Source organism: Podarcis gaigeae (assembly GCF_964106915.1).
Source record: "Podarcis gaigeae genome assembly, chromosome: 14".
NCBI lineage: Eukaryota > Metazoa > Chordata > Lepidosauria > Squamata > Lacertidae > Podarcis > Podarcis gaigeae.
This window is the reverse complement of record NC_139690.1, coordinates 2,245,034-2,272,372: the sequence shown is the minus strand read 5'-3', so window position 1 is coordinate 2,272,372 and position 27,339 is coordinate 2,245,034. Positions and strand designations below refer to the sequence as shown.

The 27,339-nt window shown below is 46.4% G+C and overlaps 1 protein-coding gene across 9 annotated transcripts in view; it reads left to right on the top strand.

Moving 5' to 3' along the window:
• Window positions 1-27,339, top strand: part of LRRC49 (leucine rich repeat containing 49) — a 103,388-nt gene that overhangs the window by 4,927 nt on the left and 71,122 nt on the right. For 3 of the 9 annotated variants that reach the window (XM_083712197.1, XM_083712190.1, XM_083712194.1), the window contains exons 3-8: window positions 3,166-3,253; window positions 4,118-4,312; window positions 6,043-6,133; window positions 13,191-13,394; window positions 18,230-18,296; window positions 20,622-20,765. In XM_083712197.1, coding sequence (XP_083568323.1) covers window positions 3,166-3,253; window positions 4,118-4,312; window positions 6,043-6,133; window positions 13,191-13,394; window positions 18,230-18,296; window positions 20,622-20,765 — 789 coding nt within the window. Of the gene's footprint in view, window positions 1-3,165; window positions 3,254-4,117; window positions 4,402-6,042; window positions 6,134-13,190; window positions 13,395-18,229; window positions 18,297-20,621; window positions 20,766-27,339 lie in introns of those variants that run through there. The other 6 variants (XM_083712192.1, XM_083712191.1, XM_083712193.1 and 3 more) reach the window with 6 other exon arrangements.

Sequence of the window (27,339 nt, the reverse complement as noted above, 5' to 3'; positions counted from 1 at the left end):
ATTTGGAAAACTCCGACTTGTTGGATCTTGAGGGGTTTGACAACAGGTTTAGCTGGCATTTCTATTTATGGCAAAATAAAGGAAAATCACATAAAGGATTCACAAGTCACATCGTTAGGGGCTCTCTCTATGAAGTCTGGGAGAAAAACAAAAAGCTCCTAGAGGAAAAAACACCCTGGTGGCTTTCGCCAGTTGACATTTCAACGATTAAAAAAGTAAATATGGAAGGAAAAAGACTTACCTATGAAGATTTATTAATAAGATCAGAAAACAGATGGAAGATGAGAACATATGAAGAACTGAAAGGTAATTTAACAAGTTGGCTACAATTCCACGAAATAAACGCAATATGGACAGATCACAAAAAAGTAGGGATGAACGAGAAGAAATCCAAATTCCAGACAGAAATAATTGAGGGTAATTGTAAGTTACTATCTAAAATGTACGACTTATTATTGGAGTGGGATACGAAAGACGAAGAAATAAAGGAAGTTATGACTAGATGGGCAATGGATCTGGGATATAACATAGACTATGATAAGTGGCGGAATTTATGGACTAACGGAATGAAATTCACAGCATGTGCAACACTAAGGGAAAACTTAGAAAAGATGATGTACAGCTGGTACATCACCCCGGCAAAACTGGGGAAGATGTACAAAACAGCTAGTAAGTCTTGTTGGAAATGTAAAACTAGAGAAGGTAGTTTTTTCCACATGTGGTGGACATGCGAAGTAATGAAGAAATATTGGGAAGGCATTTATAATGAACTAAAAAAAATATTTAAATATACCTTTATTAAAAAGCCGGAGGCCTTCCTATTGGGTATAATTGGGGACGAAATTAAAAAAGAAGATAAAACATTATTTCAATATGCCACAGCCGCTGCTAGATTATTAATTGCCCAAAATTGGAAAACCCAAAGTATCCCAGAAATTAGAGATTGGCAAACAAAGTTATTTGAATTTGTACAACTTGCAAAAATGACACAAAAAATTAGAAACCAAAAAAATACAAAGTTTACGAATGACTGGAAAAAATTCATGACCTACATTGAAGAGAACTATAAGAACATAAAAACCACAGCAGGATTGATTTAGATCTTATGATGTATAAGTCTATTATAATTTGTAACTGCAAGAGAAATAAATTATGTAATGTAAAAAGCCTGAAACCAGTAGGGATGGAAGTCAATAGGTGTACAAAGGAAGGATTAAAGTATCTAGAGATATAAAGAGACAATTGAACAAGCAAAGAAGTGTAAAAAGAAATAGTCATTATGTTTAGAAATTTGTTTTATTTTATTTTGATGTAATGGCTGTAACCGTTTTTCTTTTCGTGTTTCTGTTTTTTCGTGCTGTCATTGTTTTTCTTTTTGATCATTTAAGCAAAAATTAATAAAAAGAATTCACAAAAAAAATAATAGTGATCCAGGACATGAAAACACACGTATCTATATACGCTACATCACTGGTGAGAATAGCCAGCAGCACTTCACTCGGCTACTGATTTTTATTGCCTTGGTAGGTGATCCAGGCAGGGCACATTGCTGCCAACTCCTTTTTCAATTTCTTTACTGGCACCACTTGGTTGTCTTTTAAATGTATACTGTATCTATGAGTACACAGCCTCATATTAACCGTGTGCTCCAGTAAATCACTCCTTTCTTTCAGTTACCTATCTGGGAACAGCTTGATAGATATTATTAAGATATCCTGTCTGCATGTCTTGAAAAAGAAGCATTCAAACGCAATGCACTAATGGTCTATCTGAGCAGCATGAGGCATAGCATTAAAGCAGCTGGTTAATATACAGTGGGCCTACAACTAATGTGGGGGTTCGATTCTAGGGGTCTGTGCTGAATTGCAAAATTGCTCAAATTCAGGAAACCCAGGAACTGCCCACCAGAACTGGCAGCATCCCAGAACCCTTACGTCTCCTTCCCAAAGCCCAGCAGGTGAGGTGCCACCTTGCTTCCCAGCCTCTGGGAAGGAGGTGCAAGGGTTCTGGGAGCTTCCCAGGGCCCTGCCATGATCTCCCCAAAGCATGGTAAGCAAGGGAAATCCTCTGGGTGTACATGTGTGTCTGTGGGAATAAATAAACGAAGAGACTCTGCTCTCTGTTGCTTATTTATTCCCTCCAGATAATGTTGCGATTGCGCATGTAAAGTGAGTGCAAATTGCAGATTTACTGTACATCTCCTTCTCTGTCCCAAACTGTAAGGGAATCCCACATGCACAGTGAGGCATTGACTGCCCCCTGTTGTGAAGATTATGAAATGTGATACTGACATAGAAGTGTACATTGGTATTCTACATCATACACATGGTTGGTTATATGTGTGGTGAGGGGAAGGGGTACAACGTAATGGAACTATTGATAGGACAATAGGAAGCTGCCTTATACTGAAACAGATTGGTCCATTTATATTGTCTTTGTGTGTATTGTCTACATCAGGCACGTCCAACAGATAGATCGTGATCTACCGGTAGATCACTGGACATCTGTGGTAGATCACTGGTAGATCAGTGGCTCCCCCCAAAGAATCTCAACAAGTTTGGGTCCCCTGAAAAAAGCTCAGCATTCTTGACCTGAACCCCTAAAAAACTGGGCTTTTCTCCTCCCTAAGAAAAGTTCAACAACTTTGACCTGAACCCCCCAAAAGGGGGTAGATCACTGCCAGTTTTTAACTCTATGAGTAAATTGCAGTCTCTTGGGAGTTGGCCACCCCTGGTCTACATCGACCACCAGCAGCGGCTCTCCAGGATCTCATGCAGGGGACTTTTCCACCCCTCCCTGGGTTGAACCTGGGACATTTTGCCTGCAAAGCTCTACCACTGAGTGATGGCCCTTCCACATATGGAAGTAGTTCTCTGTATCCAGTTTCCTGTGCCTGGACTGAACTTCCCAACCACACCAACTTATCATTGGGCTGTTATATGAAATTTCCAGTCTACATCTGAAACCAAGGTCACAGTGCAATCCTATCTATACCTGTATGTTCAGAAGTAAGTCCTACTGAGTTAAGTGGAACTTATTTCCAGAAAAATGTGTGTATGATTGCAGCCTTATTGCAGTCCCAATACATGCAGATCCACGTTTTTCTTACTTTCTCATTTGTTTGCATTGACGTATAATGGTTTGTTGTAATAAATTCTGTTGCAGCTTGAGTTCAGATTACACAAAGAGCAGCCGTATCTTCATAACAGATTCTTGCAGCATGATCTTGAAAAGAACTATTCAGGAAAACAAGGTAACATTGTGAGACTGACTCCTCTTTCTTAAAGTTTGCATGCCAACCATGAAAAGAATAAATGTTTTTACAGCTGTAGCATATTTTCATTATTTGTAATTTAATTTCTCACTGTTTCTTGAAATAGGTAGCAAAGCTGTCTGCAGGCAAACCATAGATTTTTTTCTAGTTTAGGACCACTTTGAGATCCACACGGCAGATACAGTTACTGTGAATTTACTGCTGTTGCATTGATGTTGCCTGCAGCAAACACATAAAAGGGTGGCTGACACACCCAGTGGGGATGTGTTGGGGAGCCCCAGTCCAAACAGGTTCTTAAAACTTTTGCAGGGGCTTCCAAAGTCACAGGTCATCCACATTTGACATGCATGTTCTAGAAAATACTGGTGTTTTATTATTTTGGTGTTGTGTTAAGCGTTTGTATTTGTATATACTTTTTACATATGTACGCCGCTTTGAGTCACTGGATGTAGTAAGCAGTGAATAACTGTAATAATAATAATGATCTGCTTGATGAGGGGGATAGGAGATGATCATTCTAGCTCTGCCCCTGACTGCAGTCTCTGTTTCTTTCCATGAGTTGGAGGGGTAACTTCCATACTGTGGAGCCTTTTCTACTCATGTAGGCTCTCTCCTATGCATGTAGAAGTTGAGTCTATAACACATGGAGGGAGACAGTGGTCATAGCAAGTATGATAATTTGTGAAATTCTCACGTATAGCTGATAAATTATAGCATACCTGCTGATTTCAAAGGGACTTCATCCCAAGTTAGTGTGCCAAGGAGTGCAAAGGACTGCAACTGTAGTTCTGTATTTTGATGAGCAGCACTGTCATAACCCTTATATATATATTTTCCCCCCAGCCGATGGAAGATTAAGTCCTTTATCACGCAGTAAAAAGTTGTATGTCCCTGTAGCACCAAATTTTGCAGATATTCCCGGCATGGAGGTGAAATATGGTGCAGGCTCTCTGGCAACATTTGGAGATTCCTCCTTTCCTAACCCTTCAAAATACAGACTTCAACAGGGCTGTCATAATGCTAGTCCAAATATTTCAGGTAAGTGATGAGCACTGATGTGGTGGATAAAGCAGGCCTCCAAACATTTGGCGTCTGTTGAAATACAGGTAAAGGAGGACATGATAGAGGTGAGCATGATGTGGCTGATATGGAGAAACAGAAATGTTTCTATGTTTCATAGAACTAGAACCCAGTAGGGGCATCCAGTGAAAGTGAATGGTGGTAAATTTAGGCTGGACAGAAGGAATTTTGCTATTGCAAGACGTTGTGAGGGTGACCAATTTGGATGGCATTAAAGGGGGATTAGACAAATACATGGATGGTAAGGCTGTCATTGGTAACTAGCCACGATACCTGTGTACTACCTTCATTATCTGAGGCAGTAACTAATAAGTACAATTATTAGTTGTATCCCACTACCTTTGGATCTTCTGATAAATTGAATGAATGAATAAACAAACAAACAAATAATAATACAATTATTATTGCTAGGTTTCATGCTAGGTATGAAGCTGGGTTGAATGTTGGGCATCTGTGTAAAGATCTCAGCCCTGTTCTGTGCCTCTGCTCCTCTTCGCATAACGGGCACTGCATCTTCCTTTCCACCTTTCTCATATCTTCCAATGCTTGTTTATTCCAGTTCATATAATATTTATATTCATCAGTATTGTATTTAATTATTATAGTTAAGTAATATATTCAAGCCTTCCATGGATCTCCCCACCCCAGTCATGCTTTATCCTTAGAAAATCCCATGATGCAGGTTAGACTGATATATTGTGATTGGTCAGTAAGATTCATGACCAAGCAGGAATTTGAACCTGCAGCTCCCCAGTCTGGCGCTCTTAATCCAGCCTTCCCTAACTTGTAGTCTGAAACATTAAGAAGGCACAAACTCCCACTGTCCCTAGCTAACAGGACCAGTGGTCAGGGATGGTGGGAATTGTAATCTCAAAACATCTGGATGGTTGAGTTTGCCTATGCTTGCATTAGCCCCAGCCAGTGTCACCAGTGACCAGGGATAATGGAAACTATAGTGCAAAACATCCTAAGCTTGGGGAAGGCTATGGAGTTATACCATGCTGGTTCACATTATTATTATTTTTATCATCATCATCATCATCTTCATCAATGTTTTTATTTAATGTTATACTGGAAACACAATCCCACATATCATAAATGTAACATACATACCCTCACAGTTATTAATTTCATGGTTGCTTTGGCCAGTGCCTATAAGCCTTCAAATGCCTGGGGAGTGAGACAGACAGATGCGCATCACCAGGGAGGGTATTCCACAGATGGAACCACCACCAAGAAGGCCCTGTCATGGGTGCATGTGAGCTGGGCAGCAGTTAGAGGCAGAACTACCAACAGGGCCTACTTGCTGATTGTAGCTATACACTTAGATGCATAGTTTGCCCTGCCCACCAAGAGGAATAATATTTCCACAATAACCCTGACTTCTCTTTCCTGTATAGTCATGGCTAATTTGGACCTTATAAGCATAGATACGAAATTAGAATATACATACTTGCCTTCCATGTGCCATATTGCCATGTCTCTTACAAGCATTTCCCAACAATACTGCTTCCGACTGGCGCATAAGGAGCACATCCCCTTCCTTAACTCTGGCATTGCAACCTTGGCATCAAGTCTCTCATGTTTGTTGCTAGAGCTAGTTAGGCACGTGCATCATTGGACAGTAAAATGGTAATATGTGTGCTTTTTAAAAGTTAAATTCCTTTAAATGTTTATTTTTCTATTAGATAATATCACTTATGGGAACACTGCTTTTCCCCTAGTGCACCGAACTGCAGAAGAGAAAATGCAGCATTCTGACAGGCTGACCCTTGAAAGGTAAAAATAGAATTGGTGGGTGATGCTTTTCACAGTAATGTACATGTTTACATAGAAGGTGTTATGATATCATATCACACATACTCATAGGATTGCAGCCTTAGGCCACAGTCATAATCCCATTTACCTGGGAGTAAGCCCCATTTGAATTCAGTGATACTTATTTCTGACTAGAATAGAATTGCACTGTTAGTCTGTCTGGGAAAATCATGAGCAGTGGCTAGTATTAAGAACTTCAATGGTTTTATTCCTATGTACATAAAAAGGTAAGGCTGCACAACCCCCATAGGAGGATTTGTAGTGCCATATCAAATCCTGGATTTCCATGAAGTTGGGGTGGTGGAGGGAAACAAAAGAGAAGGAAGGTTGCACAACAGCAGTGGACACGGCATGGGAGTGAGAAAGGAGAAACATCGAGGGTTGGGGGAAAATGGTGGTTAAAATAACCACAAAAGGTTGAATAAAGCAGGGATGGAGAAAGCTGATAGAAAAATCATGGATTTAAACAACAGCGGAAGTTTGAATAAAGTACTATGGAATATTTGAGGGCAAAATGTTCCCTCAGAACAGGAGTTTACCTGTTTGGGAAATCAGGTCCTTTGCATTGCCACTTCCCCCTGGTTTTCGGGTTTTCTCTTTTAATGGGTACTCATGGCTACAGTGCATGCTCTGTCCTCATTGCAGTCTTTTTGACTTCCTGATATTTTTGTGGTTTTGAAAACCTTGGACTTCTCCTGAGTATGCTGATACCTCTACCTTTTTTCTCACTGCTTCAGTCATGCCAACACTTGATAAATGATAAATGATAAATTTTATTTATATCCCGCCCTCCCCAGCTGAAGCCGGGCTCAGGGCAGCTAACAACAATCAAATAATCAAACATTTTAAAAACTGTAATGGGAAAAGGGGGCTGCTCGTGCGTAAGCGTTTAAATCCTCCAAGCTTTACCATCAGTTCCTAAACTTTCCCAGTCCGAGGAGCCATGGGTGCGTGGCTACCTCAGTCGCTGGCAGAATCCGTCAGTGGGCGCTTCCGGAATTTACGCCAACATAAGAGTTCCTTGACGGAAACTCTCCTTCTGGATTCTCTGCGTGACAGTTTCCTCCGCGGAGTGGGCGTCCCCAGCGGAGGTCCTGAGCCCTCCCCGCTGTTCTCACTGGAAACATCTTGGAGCCATTCCTCCGATTGAGTTTCTGCAGGAACTCTCCCTCTCCCCCTACTGGTTCCTTCCTCTGCATCCGAAGCTTTCCTAGCCTCCTTGAGCCCTTCCACCACCTGACTCTCCGATGGCAGTTCCCTGACATCCACCTCCCCTCCAGGACCCCCCTCACCCCCCATTTCCCCCTCTTCTCTGGGTGGTGAGGCTGGGAACCCCCTGAAAGAATCCTCCTCATCTTCGGATGACTCGAAAACCGCCCTCCACCTACTACTATCCCTTCTTCCCCCATACTCTTCCCCATCTGATTCTTCTTCCTTTTCCTCTTCCTGTCCTGATTCTGGGAACCCCTCAAACTCCTCATCAGTGGTGCCGAAGTGTTCCTCCCAGAACCTAGCCAAGGGCTGGGGCTTCCTCGGGAACGTTCCTACTAAGACCTCATCCTTGACCGTTTCAGCCGGTAACCAGGTATTTTCGGACTCCGGTTCCCCTTCCCATGCCACTAAGTACTCCACCTGTCTCCCCTTCCACCGAGAGTCGAGAATTTCTGCTACATGACTGCTCCGCTCCCTCTCTTCTACTTGCGGTGCCGCAGGAACCTCACTTTCGCGTTCCCCAAATTCTCGCCCCTCCCTGTATGGTGATAGTAATGACCTATGGAACATTGGATGCAGTTTCATGTTGTCTGGCAGCCTTAGTTTAAAGGCCACCGTATTGACCTGCTGTATAACCTCGAAGGGTCCTAGTCGTTTTGGCCGCAATTTTTTGCAACCCCCCTTGAACGGTAACCCTTGTGTTGACAACCACACCCGGTCCCCCACCCTTATGGTCTCTCCTTCCCTTCTGCTCCTATCTGCCTGCTTCTTGTATTCTGCCTTGGCCCTATCCAAATTCATTTTGAGCTGTTGGTGTATTGCTTCCATTTCTTCCACAAAATGTTCCGCTGCCGGTACGCTCCATCTCCCCCCCCTTCCTCTGGAAAGGCCCTGGGGTGACTCCCATAATTAGCCAAAAATGGACTCATGCCCGTGGACACATTTTCCGCATTATTGTACCCGAATTCGGCCAGGGCTAATTTCTCTACCCAATCATTCTCCCTGTCATTTACATAACACCTCAGATATTGTTACAGAATACTGTTTGCCCTTTCCGCCTGCCCATTTGTTTCTGGGTGTCTGGCGGTTGAGAAATTGACCTCCACGTGCAGTAAGCTCATGAGCTTCCTCCAGAACCTGGACGTAAATTGTTTCCCTCGTTCTGAGACCACCCTCAAGGGGGCGCCATGCAACCTAAAAACTTGTTTTACAAACAACCTGGCGGTTTCTTCCACCGTTACCGCATGTGAGCAAGCTATAAAGTGGCACATCTTGGTTAACAGGTCTACCACTACCATTACCGCAGTTTTCCCCTGGGATCTTGGTAAATCCGTCATGAAATCTATGGAGACTGCCTCCCATGGCCGTTCAGGTGTGGGTAATGGTTCCAGCAACCCCGCTGGTGCCGCCCTTTCCCCCTTTGCTCGCTGGCAGCGGTCGCACCCCCTTACATACTCTCATACATCTTCCCTCACCTTGGGCCACCAGAATTGCCTGGTAACTAACCACATTGTTTTGTGTTGTCCAAAGTGCCCCGCAGTGGGGCTGTTGTGCAGTTGTTTGAGTACCCTACCCCTCAATTCCCCTTCTGGTATGTACAAGCCCCCCTTGTAGTACAACGCCCCGTTCTTTTCTTCAAACCCCCCGGTGATCTCCCTGGCTCTCCTGAGCCCTCTGAGCTTCTCTTGGGCGTATTCATCGTTCTCTGTCCCTTCTACTAGTTCTCGTTGCCCTACCAATGCTGCCCCACACACCCAGTGGTCCTCGGGGATGACATGTCTCTCTTCGGGCGCTCCCTCCCCCTCCATATACTCTGGTTTTCGAGAGAGAGCGTCCGCCCTCACGTTCTCTGGTCCCGGTACATAGCGAATCTCAAAATGAAATTTGGAAAATTCCTGCGCCCATCGCACTTGTCTCTGGTTCAGTACTCTGGCCGTTCGCCAATATTCCAGGTTCTTGTGGTCCGTGCACACCTGGACCTTGTGCTGCGCTCCTATTAGCAGGTGCCGCCATCGTCGAAACGCTTCATAAATGGCGAGCAGTTCCCTGTCGTACACTGTGTAGTTCCTTTCGGATTTATTCAACTTCCGCAAGAAGAAGGCACACGGTCTCCAGTCCGACGCATCCTTCCCCGGCTGGAGCAGAACCGCCCCTACCGCTCGATCTGATGCATCTGTTTCCACCCTCATCGGTTTCTGTAGATCCACGTGCAAGAGCTGTTCTTCCGAAGCGAACGCTTTCTTTAGCTTTTCAAATGCTCGCTGCGCCTCTTCCGTCCATGCAAATTTCTTCTTACTACTGAGACAATCGGTGATGGGAGCCGTTAAGTGGGCAAAGTTTTTGATGAACTTCCGATAGAAGTTTCCAAACCCCAGGAATGTCTGCACGTCCTTCCTGGTTCTGGGTGTCTTCCATTCCAGTACCACTTGGACCTTGCTAGGATCCATGGCCAATCCCTTGTCTGACAAACGGTACCCCAGGAATTCCACCTCTCTAGTATGGAACTGGCACTTCTCCATCTTGACCCACAGCTGGTTTGCTTGCAGTCGGCTTAGGACCTCTCGGACATCTCGGACATGCTGCTCTTCGTCCTCTGAGTAGACTAACACATCGTCTAAGAAGGCTACACAGTTCTTATAGAGCAAAGGTCCCAGCACGTGATTCATGAATGATTGGAAACAGGCTGAGCTCCCCTGTAGTCCGAAGGGCATAACGAGATACTCAAAGGCCCCCAAGGGGGTGAACATGGTAGTTTTCCATTCATCCCCCTTCCTCACCCGTATCAGGTTATACGCTACCCTCAGGTCCAGCTTGGTAAAAATCTTTTCCTTCCTCACCCTGGTCAAATTGTCGTCAATCCTGGGCATGGGGAAGGCTACTGGTTCTGACACCGAATTGGCGGCCCGAAAGTCCACTACAAGCCTGGGCTTATTAGTGTCTTTTTTGTCCACAAAAAACACTGGGCTGCCCCCCAACGCTCTTTACTCCCTGATGAAACCTCGTTTCAAGTTCTTGTCTATGAACTCCCTTAACTCCTGCATCTCCCTGTCTGACATGGCGTACAGTTTGCCCACTGGTAGCTGGGCTCCCGGGAGTAGGTTGATTTGACAGTCAAAGGGTCTATGCGGGGGCAGTCTTATCTGCTTCCTTCTCACTGAAGACATCACTCAGATCGGCGTATTGTCGGGGTATTTCTCCCTTTTCCCCCGCCGCTATCCCTGCAAGACTGGCCCTAGCCAGCCCCTGCATTTCTCTTCCCTTGCAGTGCTCTAGGCAATGCGCTGACCCAAAAGAGACTGTCCGCTGGTGCCATCCCACTAGTGGGTCATGTAGCGCCAGCCAGCTCATTCCCAAGATGATGGGAGGTCCCGCTAGTGTGGCTACATGAAATGCAATGACTTCCGTGTGCCTTGCCACTCTCATTGTCATGGGGACCGTCTGTTGGTTCACTTCCCCTCCCAGCAGCTCCCTCCCGTCAATCGTTGTCACCTGCAAGGAAGGAATTAAGGGCAGCGTTTGCATTTGGTGTTCTGACGCAAACTCCTTACTCATAAAATTGCAGGAGCTGCCTGAGTCTAAGAGGGCTTTTATAGTGAGTGGATGTCCGTTGGGTAGCTCTAGCAGCACCTCCACGACGAGAGCAGCTCTTGGGGGTTCAGGCTTGGGCACGTTCACTGATCCTTGGCCTGACTGCTGTGCCCTGTCGTTGGCAGCCAGGCGTTGGCTTTTACTTGCTCCTTAACCCCCTCCTCCTCACTCCCAACAGCCCCCACCATTCCTTGCCATCCCTTCCTTTGCGGGCAGACCCTGGCAAAATGTCCTTGCTGTTGGCAAAGGAAACATTTCTTGGCGCTCTTCCCTTCCTTCTTCCGCCCTTCGTTAACATTTGAAGTTCCGCGCACGCTTGCTCCTCCAATCTCCATCGGTTCCACTGGCGGGGAAGGTTGCACCGGCATCTCAGGAATGCGGAAATCATTCCAGTGCTCTCCGCTCCCTTCCCGCTTCTCCAGCGCTCTCGCCTCCTGGCGCGCACCAATCGCAAGCGCTGCCTTGGTCAGCTGATCCATGGACTCCGGACGGGGTGCGCGGGAAAGTTCATCTTTCACCGCTGGGGCTAGGCCTTCTTCAAACAGCATTTGTATTGGGTCCGAAGACAGATCCCACCCCAATTTATGTATAAGCATGGTAAACTGTGTCCAATACTCTCTGACTGATTGATTTCCCTGTTTGCACGCCATTAACTGTCTGCGTACCACGCCCTGTTCAATCTGGCTGGAAAACATCAAGTCCATTGCACCAAAGAATTTCCTCAAGTCTTTTAAGGCGCTATTATTGTTTGCCATCAGGGGTCTCACCCAATCTCTGGCCCCTCCCTCGAGGTGTCCAATCACAAAAGCCACTCTCGATTCCTCATCAGCAAAGTCATCGTGTTGCAGGTTTAGTGCATACTGCATCTCTGTCTTAAAGGCTTGGTAGTTCCTTGGATCACCCCCAAATTTCTGTACCAACCCAGGTACCTTCCTTCCGATGGGAGTGGGTTTCCCCTGTGCATCCTGCGCCCTCCTTTCCTCGAGCCGCGCCGTTAGCTATGCCAGCTGGTGCTCCAAAGCTCTGTTTCTCTCCTCCATAGTTGGTCCCCCTTCAGCTCCTCCTGCTCCTCCAGCTCCGGTTGGGTTGCTCATGATGCTTCTCCTTCGCACAAGCATTGCTGTAATGGGAATTGCTGTAATGGGAACTGACGGATTGCTGTAATGGGAAAAGGGGGCTGCTCGTGCGTAAGCGTTTAAATCCTCCAAGCTTTACCATCAGTTCCTAAACTTTCCCAGTCCGAGGAGCCATGGGTGCGTGGCTACCTCAATCGCTGGCAGAATCCGTCAGTGGGTGTTTCCGGAATTTACGCCAACATAAGAGTTCCTTGACGGAAACTCTCCTGGATTCTCCGCGTGACAGTTTCCTCCGCGGAGTGGGCGTCCCCAGCGGAGGTCCTGAGCCCTCCCCGCTGTTCTCACTGGAAACATCTTGGAGCTATTCCTCCGATTGAGTTTCTGCAGGAACTCTCCCTCTCCCCCTACTGGTTCCTTCCTCCGCATCCGAAGCTCTCCTAGCCTCCTTGAGCCCTTCCACCACCTGACTCTCCGATGGCAGTTCCCTGACAAAAACATTTCATTATAAAAATTCATTAAAATCAAATTGGTGGCAACCGTTAGGCAAAATTCTGTGCAGGTTGCCAGAGGAGGGAGTCAGGCTGCGCCGTAACCAAAGGCCTGGTGGAACAACTCTGTCTTGCAGACCCTGCGGAAAGATGTCAGGTCCCGCAGGGCCCTGGTCTCTTGTGACAGAGCGTTCCACCAGATTGGAGACGCAGCTGAGAAGGCCCTGGCTCTAGTTGAGGCCAGCCTAACCTCTCTGTGGCCTGGGACCTTCAGGATGTTTTTATTTGCAGACCGTAGGTTCCTCTGTGGGGCATTTCAGGAGAGGTGGTCCCATAGGTACGAGGGTCCTAGGCCGTATAGGGCTTTAAAGGTTAAAACCAGCACCTTAAACCTGATCCTGTACTCCACCGGGAGCCAGTGCAGCTGGTATAGTACCAGATGAATGTGATCTCGCAGCGAAGACCCCATAAGGAGTATCGCCGTGGCATTCTGCACCCGCTGGAGTTTCTGGGTCAGTCTCAAGGGCAGCCCCATGAAGAGAGAATTACAATAATCCAGTCTGGAGGTGACCGTCGCGTGGATCACAGTGGCAGTGATTCCCTGTGTTTGTTGTCACCTGTACTAAACATTTCTTAAAACTTTCCCCCTCCTAGACAAAAGCTGACTGTTTGCCCAATTATTGATGGAGAAGAGCACCTTCGTCTGCTGAGCTTCCAGCATAACTGCATAACACGGATCCAGAATATCTCTAATTTGCAGCATCTTGTTTTCTTAGATCTGTATGATAATCAGATAGAGGAAATCAGCGGCCTTACTACACTAAGGTCCCTCCGTGTCCTTTTGTTAGGAAATAACAGGTAAAAAAGGGAGGGGACCTTGACATACTTAAAAAAACACTTTTCTAGTGTTCTCTGTGAAACTTGCGTAGGGTGTGTTCACTGTAATGTCAAATAAGTCCCCCCATGGTTGGCAGAGACGGAATGCAACATAATCTACTTCTTATTGCTTGGGAATCACGACTTATGTAGCTGTCTGCTTGCAAAGTCATAGCCAGCCCTGACTAATTTGGACATGTGGTAATACAGAGGTGACTGTGGTATAAAACTAAGGTACAGAATTTGTGGATATGAGAAAAAGAATAGCAGTTTTGCCAATTTGTTCCCCAAGCAAGAACACAACCTGGGGTGAATGCAGACTGTAGATTTTGAAATCTCCATAGGTGTACCTTGAAACGAACCCTCAAAAGTCACTACCTCAGCTGCCAAAATATTATGGTATGTTTATTAACCTTCCAACTTCTCAGAAGCGTACAAAGCCCAGGGCAAGTGGGAATATGGGCTGCCAGTGGGAAGGAGTGTAAAGCAAATGGAGTAGACAGAATTGGTTGGCTATTAGACAGAGACCGTTAATGTTGGGCCAAATTATGTAATTATACACACACAGGCATGCTTTGCCCAAATTCAGTGCATGACCTGTGCTAGTCTTGGCTACTTCTACAGTACAGTGAAGTGTAAACTGACAACATGGGTGAAACTGAACCTATAAATTATCGTATTTTTCGCTCTATAGGGCGCACCTGACCATAGGGCGCACCTAGTTTTCAGAGGGGGAAATCAAGGGAGCTCAAGGGTCTGGGAGCAGCGGACACTAGTCCCAGACCTTCTCCCTGCTATTGCGGGGAGAATCATCTCCCACAAAATCTCTCCCTCGGCCAGTCAGTCCCTTCTCCCTCCTTGGGGAAAAGCCCCCAAGAGCGGCGCACTCTTTAAAGGCTGCGTGGCTCCTGCGGGCTTTTCTGCGAGGTGGGGGAATTCCTGTGGGTGCTGCTTTCTCCCACCGCCAGCCTCAAAACAAGGTCAGGGAGCAGCGCAAAGGCGTCGCATGCCTTCCCGCTGCCCCCCGAGCTTGTGGGGCTGGCGTGGGGGGAAGCGCTGCTTTCCCCCACCGCCAGCCTCAAAGACCAGACTCTCCACGCTTCAGCAAAAGCAACGCGAAGCCTCCGGAGCGCAGGCTTCGGAGGCTTTGCGTTGCTATCGCTGAAGCAAAGGAGCCCGCATTCGCTCCATAGGACGCAAACATATTTCCCCTTTTTGGAGGGGAAAAAGTGTGTCCTATAGAGCGAAAAATACAGTAGGTCTCTTTGCAGACCCCATAAACACAGCAACCTCCCTAATCAGAGAACTCATTACATTTGCAATGGTGTTGGGCCAACAGGTGAATTTTGCAAAGTTGGAAGCTATGTGCTTCAGCACCCCTCCTCACATCCAAAAAGAACTCGCTAACGCAGGCATAGTCAAACTTGGCCTTCCAGATGTTTTGGGACTACAACTCCCATCACCCCTAGCTAACAGGACTCGTGGTCAGGGATGATGGGAGTTGTAGTCCCAAAACATCTGGAGGGCCGAGTTTGCCTATGCCTGCGCTAACGTCACCAAGGTAAAACTTTGCCACACCAAGTTCAGATACCTAGGGGTACAAATAACCAGAAACCTCAATAAATTATAGCTCCACAACTACAACTCCTTGTGACGACAAATTAACAAAGACCTAAAGAGATGGAACAACATGAACTTCACTCTCTCAGACAAAATAGCCATGATCAAAACGATCACCCTCCCAAAACTAACCTACCTATTCCAAACCCTCCCAACCTGGATTCCCCCAGCCCAACTCCATAAATGGCCCCAAATACCTGCACCTTCCCTCCTCAGAAGGACGATGGGAAATCCCCAACATAGAAGCATATTATATTGCCAACCAAGTACGTCACATAATCCCATATATACTAGAAGATGAGACAAAACAATGAATACACCTGGAGAGGGACACAATTGAAAATACCTGCACCACAGCATACCCATTCCTCCCAAACGGAGGAAAATTCCCACAACACCAAACAGGTACACACAGACCATGCTTAAAGCATGGAAAGCAGAAATAGGTAAACTGTCCCCAGCCCAAGCCCCAGCCCCATAATTCCCCTGGCGTACCACCCATTATTCCATCACACAGCACAAAACCTCCAGATAAAAACCTGGCAAACCAAAGGCTTATATTGCCTAACAGACTTCTATCAAAATAACAAACCATTATCAACACAAGAAATACAAGACAAACTAGAAGACACCCAAATGCCCTGGCTGACACACCACCAATTACATGCCGTTGTAAACAATCCAGTAGTAAAATCAGCAGCAACTAGGCCTCTGACAACCTTCGAAAACCTCCTCCTAACGACAAAGGGAAACGGCAAAGGGATGGTATCCGCAGTATACAAAATACTACTCCAAAATCCCACAAACCCCCTAGACGTAATCACAAAACAATGGGAAGACGACATAGGCATAGATTAACCCCACTCAGTGGACCAGAATTTGGTCTAAACCTCTCTTTAAATCCATATCAATGAAAAGGAAAGAACTCACTCTGAAACTCACAGGTGGTACCTAACACCGAGGAAATTAGCACTAATACACCCACGAACCTCATCAAAATGCTGAAGAGAGTGCACTTCCACAGGCACATACCCCCACATGTGGTGGGAATGCCCCAAAATCTAACTATTCTGGACAACAGCTATATGAGTAATATGCAAAATAACTAAGCAAGTATTAGAAATCACCCCAGAACTGGCCCTACTAAACATCTTCCAAGACAATAATTCCCACTCACATCACAAAGAACTCATCACCCACCTACTCTCAGCAGCCAGAAACATCATAACCAGACACTGGAGAAACCTGTCAGGAGTAAGCATGGACCAATAGTACCAAGTAGTATGGGAAACAGCCTTACGAGAAAAACTACCCAATAAACTGAAACTGACACGGGGACAAATAGAAGAAGACGCCTTCACCCCGGTGTGGCTCCCTTTTATCACACATACAGCCCAACAAGACAATGACAAGAATCCACCAATAGCATATGAATCAATATGGCTAACCTGATCCATAAACACCCAGCCACTCCACTCACACATGGAAACAACGACCACCACAGCCAACCCCAAATGAACAACCACACCCTAGGCCAACCCCAACCTCTCACCACCAAAGGAACACAAGTGAATAGTAAAGAGAACCTGCACAAGCGACGCTGACACCAAACCCCACATACATTAAGTAAAATAGAAACATCGCCACCTGACCCCACCCCACTTACCGTTCCCCCCACCTCTTTCCCCCTTCTCTTCCTAATGTAACACTAATGTCTCAACAAATGAAACTGATCTGTAGAAAATGTAACTTGGAAAAAGAGATATTGCACATACTTTTGTAAACCAATAAATCTTTAATAAAAAAATACATTTTTTTAAAAAAATGGTGAAATCGACAGCATGCATATTTCAAGACCCTAATAAGCTCTACAATTTTTTTTTCCAGTTGATGGCAGAAATGTACATATTGGCTTTGAATAATAAAAAATAATAAGAGTAAGATTATTACTATTAATATCCCTCTGGGTGGCATATAGAATACAGTGGTACTTTGGTTTACAAACGTAATCCGTTCTGGAAGTCTGTTCTTAAACCAAAGCCGTTCTTAAACTGAGGCGCGCTTTACCTAATGAGGCCTCCCGCTGCAGGTGCCCTTCTACCATTCGGCTTCTGTTCGTAGACTGAGATAAAGTTTGCTAACTGGAACACTACTTCTGATTTTGCAGAATTTGTATACCGAATAGTTTGTAAACAGAGCTGTTCTTAAACTGAGGTACCACTGTATATAAAAACATCATAAAACATTGAACAAGTAGAAAAACAGAGTATCTTATACCAGCTTGCACTCTGCTAGAGAGCAAGCCAAACGATACATGATAAAGACTCCGTACTATCTGAGAATATCGGGGCTGGGATAGCCTAGGAGCAGGAGCTAACCTCAGAAAGAGTCCCAACTTTGCCCTGCCAGCTTTTCCCTGTCTTGTGTGAGGGGAGCCTGAGGAAATCGTCCTCCTTCTGTGAGGCTCCCTCCCCGCACCACCTCCCTAGGAAATCCCAACATTTTCCTCTGAGACTCTTTCCAAGCTTTACTCACCACTCCTGCTGGTCTCAACCGGGAACCGGGTGAGAGTGGAGGAGAAATGCAAGATCCTCTTCCACACACTCGAGGTGGTTCAGTTGCGGCTATTAATGCAAGTCTGAATATGGGACAAACCACAAGTAACTATGAATTAAGTGGGGCTTTCTTCTTTATTTACTTCTAACCACCCTTGGATTGGAGGAGGGTGCCAGTCAGGAACAGATTGCTAGGAGATTCATAATTTCACTCTCCTTTATTGGAATGCTTAATACTGCAAGAAGTCTCAGAAGCTGCTGTTTTCCCAAGTTTGCTGTTGCATCTTGTCCTGTATCTACCTTCTTGCTAAGCACTCCACTTCCAGAATCCATACAATTTCAAGCTGGTGTATGGAGGTCTTCCCTTTTTTTCTGCCTCTGTTCAGCATGTTGGCTTTACCATTTACGTTAGCAGCAGGGGTAGATCTGTGGTTGAATCCCACTGTCCTTGCCTTCACATTGGGGACCTGTGTATGCTGGAGGTTCTGGGATGCACTGGCATTCTGCTTGGGATTAGATCCTCAGGTGCTTGGTTATGCTGGACAGAAGCCCATAGTAGATTAAAGGCTGGGCAGGGGTCAAATGGGAATAAATTTCTCCTCCTTGAAATAAAAATACTTCTTGAATGCTTGAATGTTTCAGAATAAGGAGAATATCAAACCTGGATAACCTTGTAAGCCTTGATGTCTTGGACCTTCATGGAAATCAGGTATAATGTGATAAATGCTTTTTCTGTTTGTACCATGGGGTACCTGTTGCTGGCTTTTTAGGTGTAGTGCTGCTTTGCATCTCCCCTTTGTTTTCATGAGACTTGCTAAATTGAAGGAACTTAACTTTGCATAGTTTTTCAGAATCTTACATTGAGTTAATTATGCCATCAGCCTGTGGAGTCTAGTGTATCATTCATTTCGTTAAGGCTGTCAGATGACTAGATAACCACCTGCTCCTTCACTATATTGAAGAGTTAAAGTGTTTGGGGGCTTTTTATTTTGAAAAAGACATCCAGTGGGTTGGGGGAGCACACCTAATGTTTACAAAATCAGATACCATCTTATTAGGACATCCATCCGACCTTGTAGAATTTGGGCCTTTAGTGTGGTGGCACATTCTCCTCGAAGTATCCTTCCATTACTCTTCAGGTGCCATCTCTCTTTTCTGTGCCTATCAAAGACACTCCCTTTTCAACAAGCCTTGTAAGGGGAAAATCTATCTAATCTGCGACTGTGTTGGATTTGAAACTGTTCTGACATATAAAATTGGTTTGACATAGGGAATTTTTGTAATTACCTTTATTGATATTTTCACTATGGAATCACTTCAAGTTATTTTTTGAGAAACGATTATTTAGTGGAATCAAATAAATGAAATAACTGATCTCTCCTGTAGGTGACATATTAATAATGTTATCATGTTGATTCATTACATTTGTACAGTTCTGTGCTTTTTAGCCAAGATTGTTGTGATCCACTAAATGAATAACTTAAATCAGTCATTTTGGTTATTTGGTCTACAGACATTGAACATCAAACATATGTTATCAAGACAACCACAGCAGAGAGAAAATGCATATATGTGCACACAAATTGTGCCTTTTAAAATAATAAAATGTGTGAACAGTCAGAAATAGTTTAAAATACATAAAATTTTGATTGACCACTTTTTCCATTTAGTAACTAACCTGGTTTTGATGGCTATGGTGAGGAACATGGCTATATTTTCTGTGACCTTATGATTAGAGTCTGCCATTAAAATTGCAACAGAACCCACCTGACTACCAAAAAGTGTCAGTCAGGTCATGTCCAGGGCTGGCATCAAGGATCAGCAGAGCTGAGCACCTGCTAAGCGCCCACAGGAGGCTGATGGAGAAGAGTTCCCTCCTGGACCTGTTGCAGCAAGCAGGCTCACTTGCTGAGGGACAGGGGAAGGCGAAGCATGGAAGGTGTCTTGCTCAAGAGCCCTCCCCAGGAAGTATTGGGAGCAGCAGTGAACCCTGGGCCTGGCAGAAATGGCAGCCCACCGAAACATCCAACACTGCCCATCAATTTATTCAAAACAATAGGGAAAGATTAGATTTCTTTGGCCTACAAGGCCGGCCAAAGAAGTTGATTTCTAGTAGGATCAGGGTAGAGAGAAGAAGATCCCTCTTCACACAATACATAATTAATTTATGGAATTTGCTGTCTTAAACTGTATTGATGGTCACTGGCTTAGATAGCTTCAAAAGGGATTAACATTCATGGTGCTTTTTACTAAAAGGAATTCATGTGTACAGAGGGGAGTATCCTGAGTATTAGTTGTTGGGGAAGGATGAGTGAGAAGGATAAACTGAGAAAATCATGCTTAATCTTGTGTGTGCTCAAACCGTACTGTAATATTTGAGCTCTGTTTCATCTAATGCTTTGTTTCTATTTTAGTTAACATAATTTTATAAAACCATATATGTGTGTGTGTCTGTGTGTAGATCTATAGATAGTTTGTGTGTGTTTTAAAAAGGAAAGAAGGAAAGCTGTGATAGGAAGGAATTCCATTAACACTGACAGAAGAAGTTCATGAATAACATCTCTATGAATTCTTCATGAATCCCAGATTTCTGCTGTTCTGATAAATGCTTCTGCTCTTTTGAAAGGAGGCACTGCAGGGACTCCTAGCAAGAAGCCATCTTTGGAGAGTCCCAGTCTTCATTCTTAGCCCCTTGTTCCTGTTCTCCATTTCTGTGTGATGTCAGCTGTACTGCTTGCTAACCCTATTATTTCAGTTATTTGCTTCTTAAGTAGTTGGTGCTCTACAATTAACTTATCCTTTGCATGGTTGCTTGGAAGTAAGTCCTACAGTACTTAGTGGAGCTTACTCCCATGTAAGTGTGCATAGGGGTGTGACCATAAACATTTCACTTTTTTACCTCCATAAGATCCGGAGGCACAGTTCAGGCTTAGAAAAGAAGCTGCTTGTTTAATGGTGTCATTCTGAGAGGGGGGAAAGAAGGGTTGGGCTCAACTGATACAATCCTCATTCTTCCTCATCTTCTCTTTTACAGATTGCTATCATAGAAAATCTCCACCATTTAAGTGACCTCAGAGTGCTGAATCTTGCCCGGAATTGCTTAACATACATTGAAAACCTGAACGGACTAGATTCACTGACGGAACTTAATCTTAGATATAATCAGATCAGAATTGTGGTAAGTGAACTGAATCCATTTGCTCTAGAACAAAATGCTATAGTTTGAATGAACTATATTGCTTTTGGAATTTTAAAACAAATTTGATTCAAAAAAATTCAGTTTCTTTTGGTGAATTTTTTTTGGGGGGTATCAATGTATATTGTCATGTATAGTCTTCAGTTGAAGAGAGAGCCTATGAATACATATTTTGCAGGAGATCTATAAAGTGATATACCTAAGGGATGTTTGAATTGCTGCAAGCCTTGTAATCTTAAGGTCATGGAAAGTCAGGGCAGATAGAAGGTGTCTGACGGCCATTGTCTGAACTGTATTGTTCTTGAGTAAGAAGAGGGAAAGCTGAAGGTTCTAGGCAAGGAAGAGAAGCAGAGGTTAGATATCCATACACCAAGGAAAGGAAGAGGTTTTGGGAAAGGAGGATTGCAGAAGAGCATGGCTCAGAGAAAAGGGGTGGTGGTCTGAGTTGGACAGCAGGGAAAGGCGAGAGAGAGAACACCCCCCCCCATAGTTAAAAAATTGTTTAATTAGCCAAAGACCTGGGAGAAGGGGAATGTTTTCGCCTGGCGCCTAAAGATATGTAGCAAAGGCTCCAGGCAAGCCTCCCTGGGGAGAGCATTCCACAAGTGGGGAGCCACCACAGAAAAGGCCTGTTCTCACGGAGGCGGCACATGAAGAAGGGTCTCACATGATGATTGCAGGGTCTGGATTGGTTCATATGGAGAGATGTGGTCCATGAAGTCCATTTGAGTAGAAAATCAGCACATCAGAGAGGGACAAAATTGTCTAGGCCATTCATTGTTGTGATAGTTTTCTCCTTGCTGGCAGTGTTTGTTTTTCCTCTGCACTACAGTGTTCTAAGCTGGTCCTGAGGATCTTATAACGTTAAGAATTGGGTATTAGAGTTTGCCTGTTTTCTTCTTCCCCTCTTTGACCCTTTTCCCTTTAATATCACAGCTTTTTAGATTATAAGTGTGATGGGATAATGAGCTGCTTGTGCGTAAAGCTTGATCCCTCCGGGTTTTGGCTGGTCAGCCAACCTGAGTCTCTAACAGAGCCCCCAAAGCATGACTCCGTCAGTCGCTGGTAGAATCCGACAGTGGGCGTCTACGGAACTTACTCCAACATAAAAGCTGTTTGACGGACATGCGCCTCCTGGACTCTCTGCGTGACAGCTTCCGGCGAGGGGTGGGGGTTCCTAAAGGGGGTCTTGTTACCTCCTCACTGTTCTCACTGGAAGTATCCCAGAGCCTCCCCTCCGACTCCCTTTCCCTTTGAGCTCCTGCTCTCCCCCTACTGGTTCCCTCTTCTACTGCAGAGTCTCTCCTATTCTCCTGGAGCCTTTCTACCACCTGTTCTTCCGATGGCAGTTCCCTGACATCCACCTCCCCCCCCAGGGCCCCCTTCACCCCCTCCCGCCTCCTCTCCCACTGGCGGTGAGGGTGGAAAGCCCCTGTAGGAACTCTCCTCGTCGTCCGTGGATTCAAACACTTCTTGCCACGGCTTACCGTGTCTTGCCCCGTCTTCCTCTTCTTCGTCGGAGTCTGCTTCCTCATCCACCCCTGACTCTGGGAACCCTTCAAACTCCCCTTCCTCATCGGTGGTCCCGAAATGTTCCCTTCTAAATCGTGCCACGGGCTGCGGTTTCCTTGGGAAACGCCTATGAAACGTTTCTATTAAAATCTCGTCATTGACTGCCTCTGCTGGTACCCATGTGTTTTCTGACTCTACTTCCCCCTCCCATTCTACCAAATATTCCACCTGATTCCCCTTCCACCTGGAATCAATGATTCCTGCCACGTTCATGTCACGTTCTCTCTCTTCTATCACAGGCGTTTGGGTGACCTCCCTCTCACGTTCCCCCCACTCACGTCCCTCTCGGTACGGCGACAGTAATGACCTGTGAAATACTGGGTGCAATTTCATGTGACTGGGCAATCTGAGTTTGAATGCTACTGGGTTGACCTGCTGTATGACCTCAAAGGGTCCCAATCTGTTGGGTCTCAATTTCTTACTCCCTCCCTTGAACGGTAGTCCTTGGGTGGATAGCCACACCCGGTTTCCCACCCTTATAGTTTCACCTTCCCTCCTATTTCTGTCTGCTTGCTTCTTATATTCTTCCTTGGCTTTCTCTAAGTTGAGTTGGAGCTGACAGTGGATCGCTTCCATCTCTTCAACAAAATGTTCCGCCGCCGGCATGCTCCACCTCTCCCCTCCCTCTCCTGGAAAAGCCCGGGGATGACACCCATAATTTGCCAGAAAGGGACTCATCCCTGTGGACACATTCTCCGCGTTGTTGTAGGCAAATTCTGCCAGAGGTAACTTATCTACCCAATCATTTTCTCTCTCCTGAACATAACACCTCAGGTATTGCTGTAAAATCCCGTTTGCCCTCTCCGCTTGCCCATTTGTTTCTGGGTGCCGGGCAGTTGAAAAATTGATTTCCACGTGCAGTAAGCTCATGAGTTTCCTCCAGAACCTGGAAGTAAACTGTTTCCCCCTGTCGCTGACCACCCTCAAGGGGGCGCCATGCAACCTGAAAATATGCTCTACAAACAACTTGGCGGTTTCCTCCGCTGTGACCGCATGTGAACAGGCTATAAAATGACACATCTTAGTTAATAGATCTACCACCACCATGACCGCTGTCTTGCCTTTGGATTTTGGCAGGTCCGTCATAAAATCTATGGATACTGCCTCCCATGGCCGTTCTGGTGTGGGTAAGGGTTCTAATAGCCCCGCCGGTGCCAGCCTCTCCCCTTTCGCTCGCTGGCACCTGTCGCACTCCCTGACATATTCCCGTACGTCCTCCCTCACCTTGGGCCACCAAAACTCCCTGGTAACCAACCACATGGTCTTGTGCTGCCCGAAGTGCCCCGCTGTGGGGCTGTCGTGCAACTGCTTGAGTACTCTGCCCCTCAGTTCCCCATCGGGTATGTACAGTGCCCCTTTGTAATACAACGCCCCGTTCTTTTCTTCAAACCCCCCTGTGTTCTCCTCTGTCCTCCTGAGTTCTCTTAGTTTCTCTTGGGCGTATTCATCGTTCTCAGTACTCGCTATCAATTCCCTCTGCCCCACCAAAGCTGCCCCACACACCCAGCGGTCCTCAGGGATTACATGCCTTTCCTCAGGCGCTCCCTCCCCCTCTAAGTACTCAGGTTTCCTGGAAAGAGTGTCCGCCCTTACGTTCTCGGAGCCTGGCACGTAACGAATTTCAAAGTGGAATTTGGAGAACTCCTGGGCCCATCTCACTTGTCTCTGGTTCAGCACTCGGGCTGTTCTCCAATATTCCAGATTTTTGTGATCAGTTCTGACTTGAACCTTGTGCTGCGCCCCAATCAGCAAGTGCCGCCATTTCCGGAATGCTTCATGAATGGCGAGCAGTTCTCGGTCGTATACTGTGTAGTTCCTCTCGGATTTGTTCAACTTCCGTGAGAAGAATGCACACGGTCTCCATTCAGACGTATCTTTTCCTGGCTGGAGAAGCACGGCCCCCACCGCTCGGTCTGACGCGTCAGTCTCCACTCTCATTGGTTGTTGTAGATCCACGTGCAAAAGTTGCTCTTCCGACGCAAACACCTGCTTTAAGCATTCGAACGCCCGCTGCGCTTCTTCCGTCCAAACAAATTTCTTCTTGCTGCTAAGACAATCCGTGACGGGCGCTGTTAAATGGGCAAAGTTTTTGATGAACTTCCTATAGAAGTTTCCGAAGCCCAGGAACCTTTGCACGTCCTTCTTGGTCTTTGGTGTTTTCCATTCCAGTACCGCTTGAACCTTGCTGGGATCCATGGCCAATCCCTTGTCAGACAACCGGTACCCCAGGAATTCCACCTCCCTGGTATGAAACTGACACTTCTCCAGTTTCACCCACAGCCGGTTTTCTCGCAGTTTGCTCAGTACCTCTCTTACATCTCGCACATGCTGCTCCTTATTTTCAGAGTACACCAGGACGTCATCTAAGAACGCTGCACAGTTCTTGTAGAGCAATGGCCCCAGGACGTGATTCATGAATGATTGAAAACAGGCTGAGCCCCCTTGTAATCCGAAAGGCATAACCAGGTACTCAAAAGCCCCCAAGGGGGTGAACATAGTGGTTTTCCACTCATCCCCCTTTCTCACACGTATCAAGTTATATGCCCCCCTAAGGTCCAGCTTGGTAAAAAATTTCCCTTTTCTCACCCGTGTCAGAATGTCATCAATTCTAGGCATAGGGAAAGTCACTGGTTCTGACACTGCATTTAGGGCCCTGAAATCACACACAAGCCGGGGCTTACCCGTGTGTTTTTTGTCCACAAAGAACACTGGGCTGCCCCCCACCGCTCGTGACTCTCTGATGAAACCTCGCTTGAGATTCTTGTCAATGAACTCCCTTAACTCCTGCATCTCACTGTCTGACATCGCATACAGCTTACCCACTGGCAATTGTGCTCCTGGGAGTAAGGTAATTTGACAGTCTGTGCGGGGGCAGTTTATCTGCTTCCTTTTCGCTGAATACGTCAATCAAGTCAGCGTATTGTCGTGGCACCCTCCCCTTGTCCATCACTTCCATCCCTGCTAGAGTGGCTCTGGCCCCTGCCTGAGCCTGTCCCTCCTTGCAGTGTTCTAGGCAATGTGCTGATCCAAAGGAAACCACCCTCTGATGCCAGCCTACTAGCGGATCATGTAGTGCCAGCCAGCTCATCCCCAAAATAATAGGAGCTCCTCCCAAGGTGGCTATGTTAAACGCTATCAGTTCTGTGTGTCTTGCCACCCTCATTATCATTGGCACAGTCTGTTGGCTCACTTCTCCTCCCAACAGTTCCCTCCCATCAATCGTGGTAACCTGCAAAGGCTTACTTAATGGGATAGTCTGTATCTGGTGTTCAGCTGCAAACTCCTTACTCATGAAATTACAGGAGCTGCCTGAATCCAATAGCGCTTTTATCTTTAGTGGGTGTCCGTTTGACAGTTCCAGCAACACCTCTATCACAAGCGCTGGTCTTGGAGGTTCCGGCGTGGGCACATTCACTACTCCTTGGCCTGGCTGCTGTGCCCTGATGTTGGCAGCCAGGCGTTGGCTTTTACTTGCTCCTTGATTTCTTCTTCCTCCTTCCCCCCAACAGTTCCCGCCATCCCTTGCCATTCCTTCCTTTGCGGACAGACTCTGGCAAAGTGACCTGGCTGTTGGCAGAGATAACATTTCTTGGCACTCTTTCCCTCCTTCCTCCGCCCTTCACTGGTGTTTGAAACTGCGCGCGCGCGCTGTTCCAAGTTCCATCGGCTCTGCTGGCAGGAAAGGCTGCTCCGGAATCTCTGGAATGCGGAAGTCCTTCCAACGTTCCCCCTTTCCTTCCCGCTTTTCCAAAGCTCTTGCCTCCTGGCGTGCTCCTATGGACAGCACAGATTTAGTCAGCTGGTCCATAGACTCCGCCCTAGGCGCCCGGGAAAGTTCATCTTTCACTGCCGGAGATAGCCCTTCTTCAAACAGCATTTGAATAGGTTCACTCGCTAGGTCCCACCCCAGTCTATGTATCAACATGGTGAACTCAGTCCAGTACTCACGTACAGATCGGCTCCCCTGTTTACACGCCATTAACTGCCTGCGCACCACTCCCTGCTCAATCTCGCTGGAAAACATCAGGTCCATGGCGCGGAAAAACTTCCTCGTGTCCTTTAAGATTTCATTGTTGGCTGCCATCAGGGGTCTAACCCAGTCCTTCGTCCCTCCCTCTAGATGGCCAATAACGTACGCCACTCTAGAGTTCTCATCGGGGAAGTCATCAAACAGTAGATTGAGAGCATATTGCATCTCTGTTCTAAAGGCTTGATAGTTCCTGGGATCCCCCCCCCCAAATTTCTGCACCAATCCAGGCACCTTTCTGGCAAGTGGGGTGGTTTTCCCCTTATCCGCATCTTGAGCCCTCCTCTCCTCGAGCCTCGCCGTTTGCAGTGCGAGCTGGACCTCCAACGCCCTGTACCTTTCTTCCAGGCTTGGACCCGCTCCAGCTCCAGCTCCTGCTCCTCCGGTTCCGGCTGGTTCGCTCATGATGCCCGCTGCTTGCACAAGCTGCTTTCAAAGACTGTCGGATTGCTGTGATGGGATAATGAGCTGCTTGTGCGTAAAGCTTGATCCCTCCGGGTTTTGGCTGGTCAGCCAACCTGAGTCTCTAACGGAGCCCCCAAAGCATGACACCGTCAGTCGCTGGTAGAACCGACAGTGGGCGTCTACGGAACTTACTCCAACATAAAAGCTGTTTGACGGACATGCGCCTCCTGGACTCTCTGCGTGACAGCTTCCGGCGAGGGGTGGGGGTTCCTAAAGGGGGTCTTGTTACCTCCTCACTGTTCTCACTGGAAGTATCCCAGAGCCTCCCCTCCGACTCCCTTTCCCTTTGAGCTCCTGCTCTCCCCCTACTGGTTCCCTCTTCTGCTGCAGAGTCTCTCCTATTCTCCTGGAGCCTTTCTACCACCTGTTCTTCCGATGGCAGTTCCCTGACAATAAGCCTGAGGGCAATAACTTTTTTTATTTGTAAGACACTCTGGGAGTTTATCCAGCTAGAGAGTTGGGGGTATAAATAGATTGAAATTGCTGCATTGT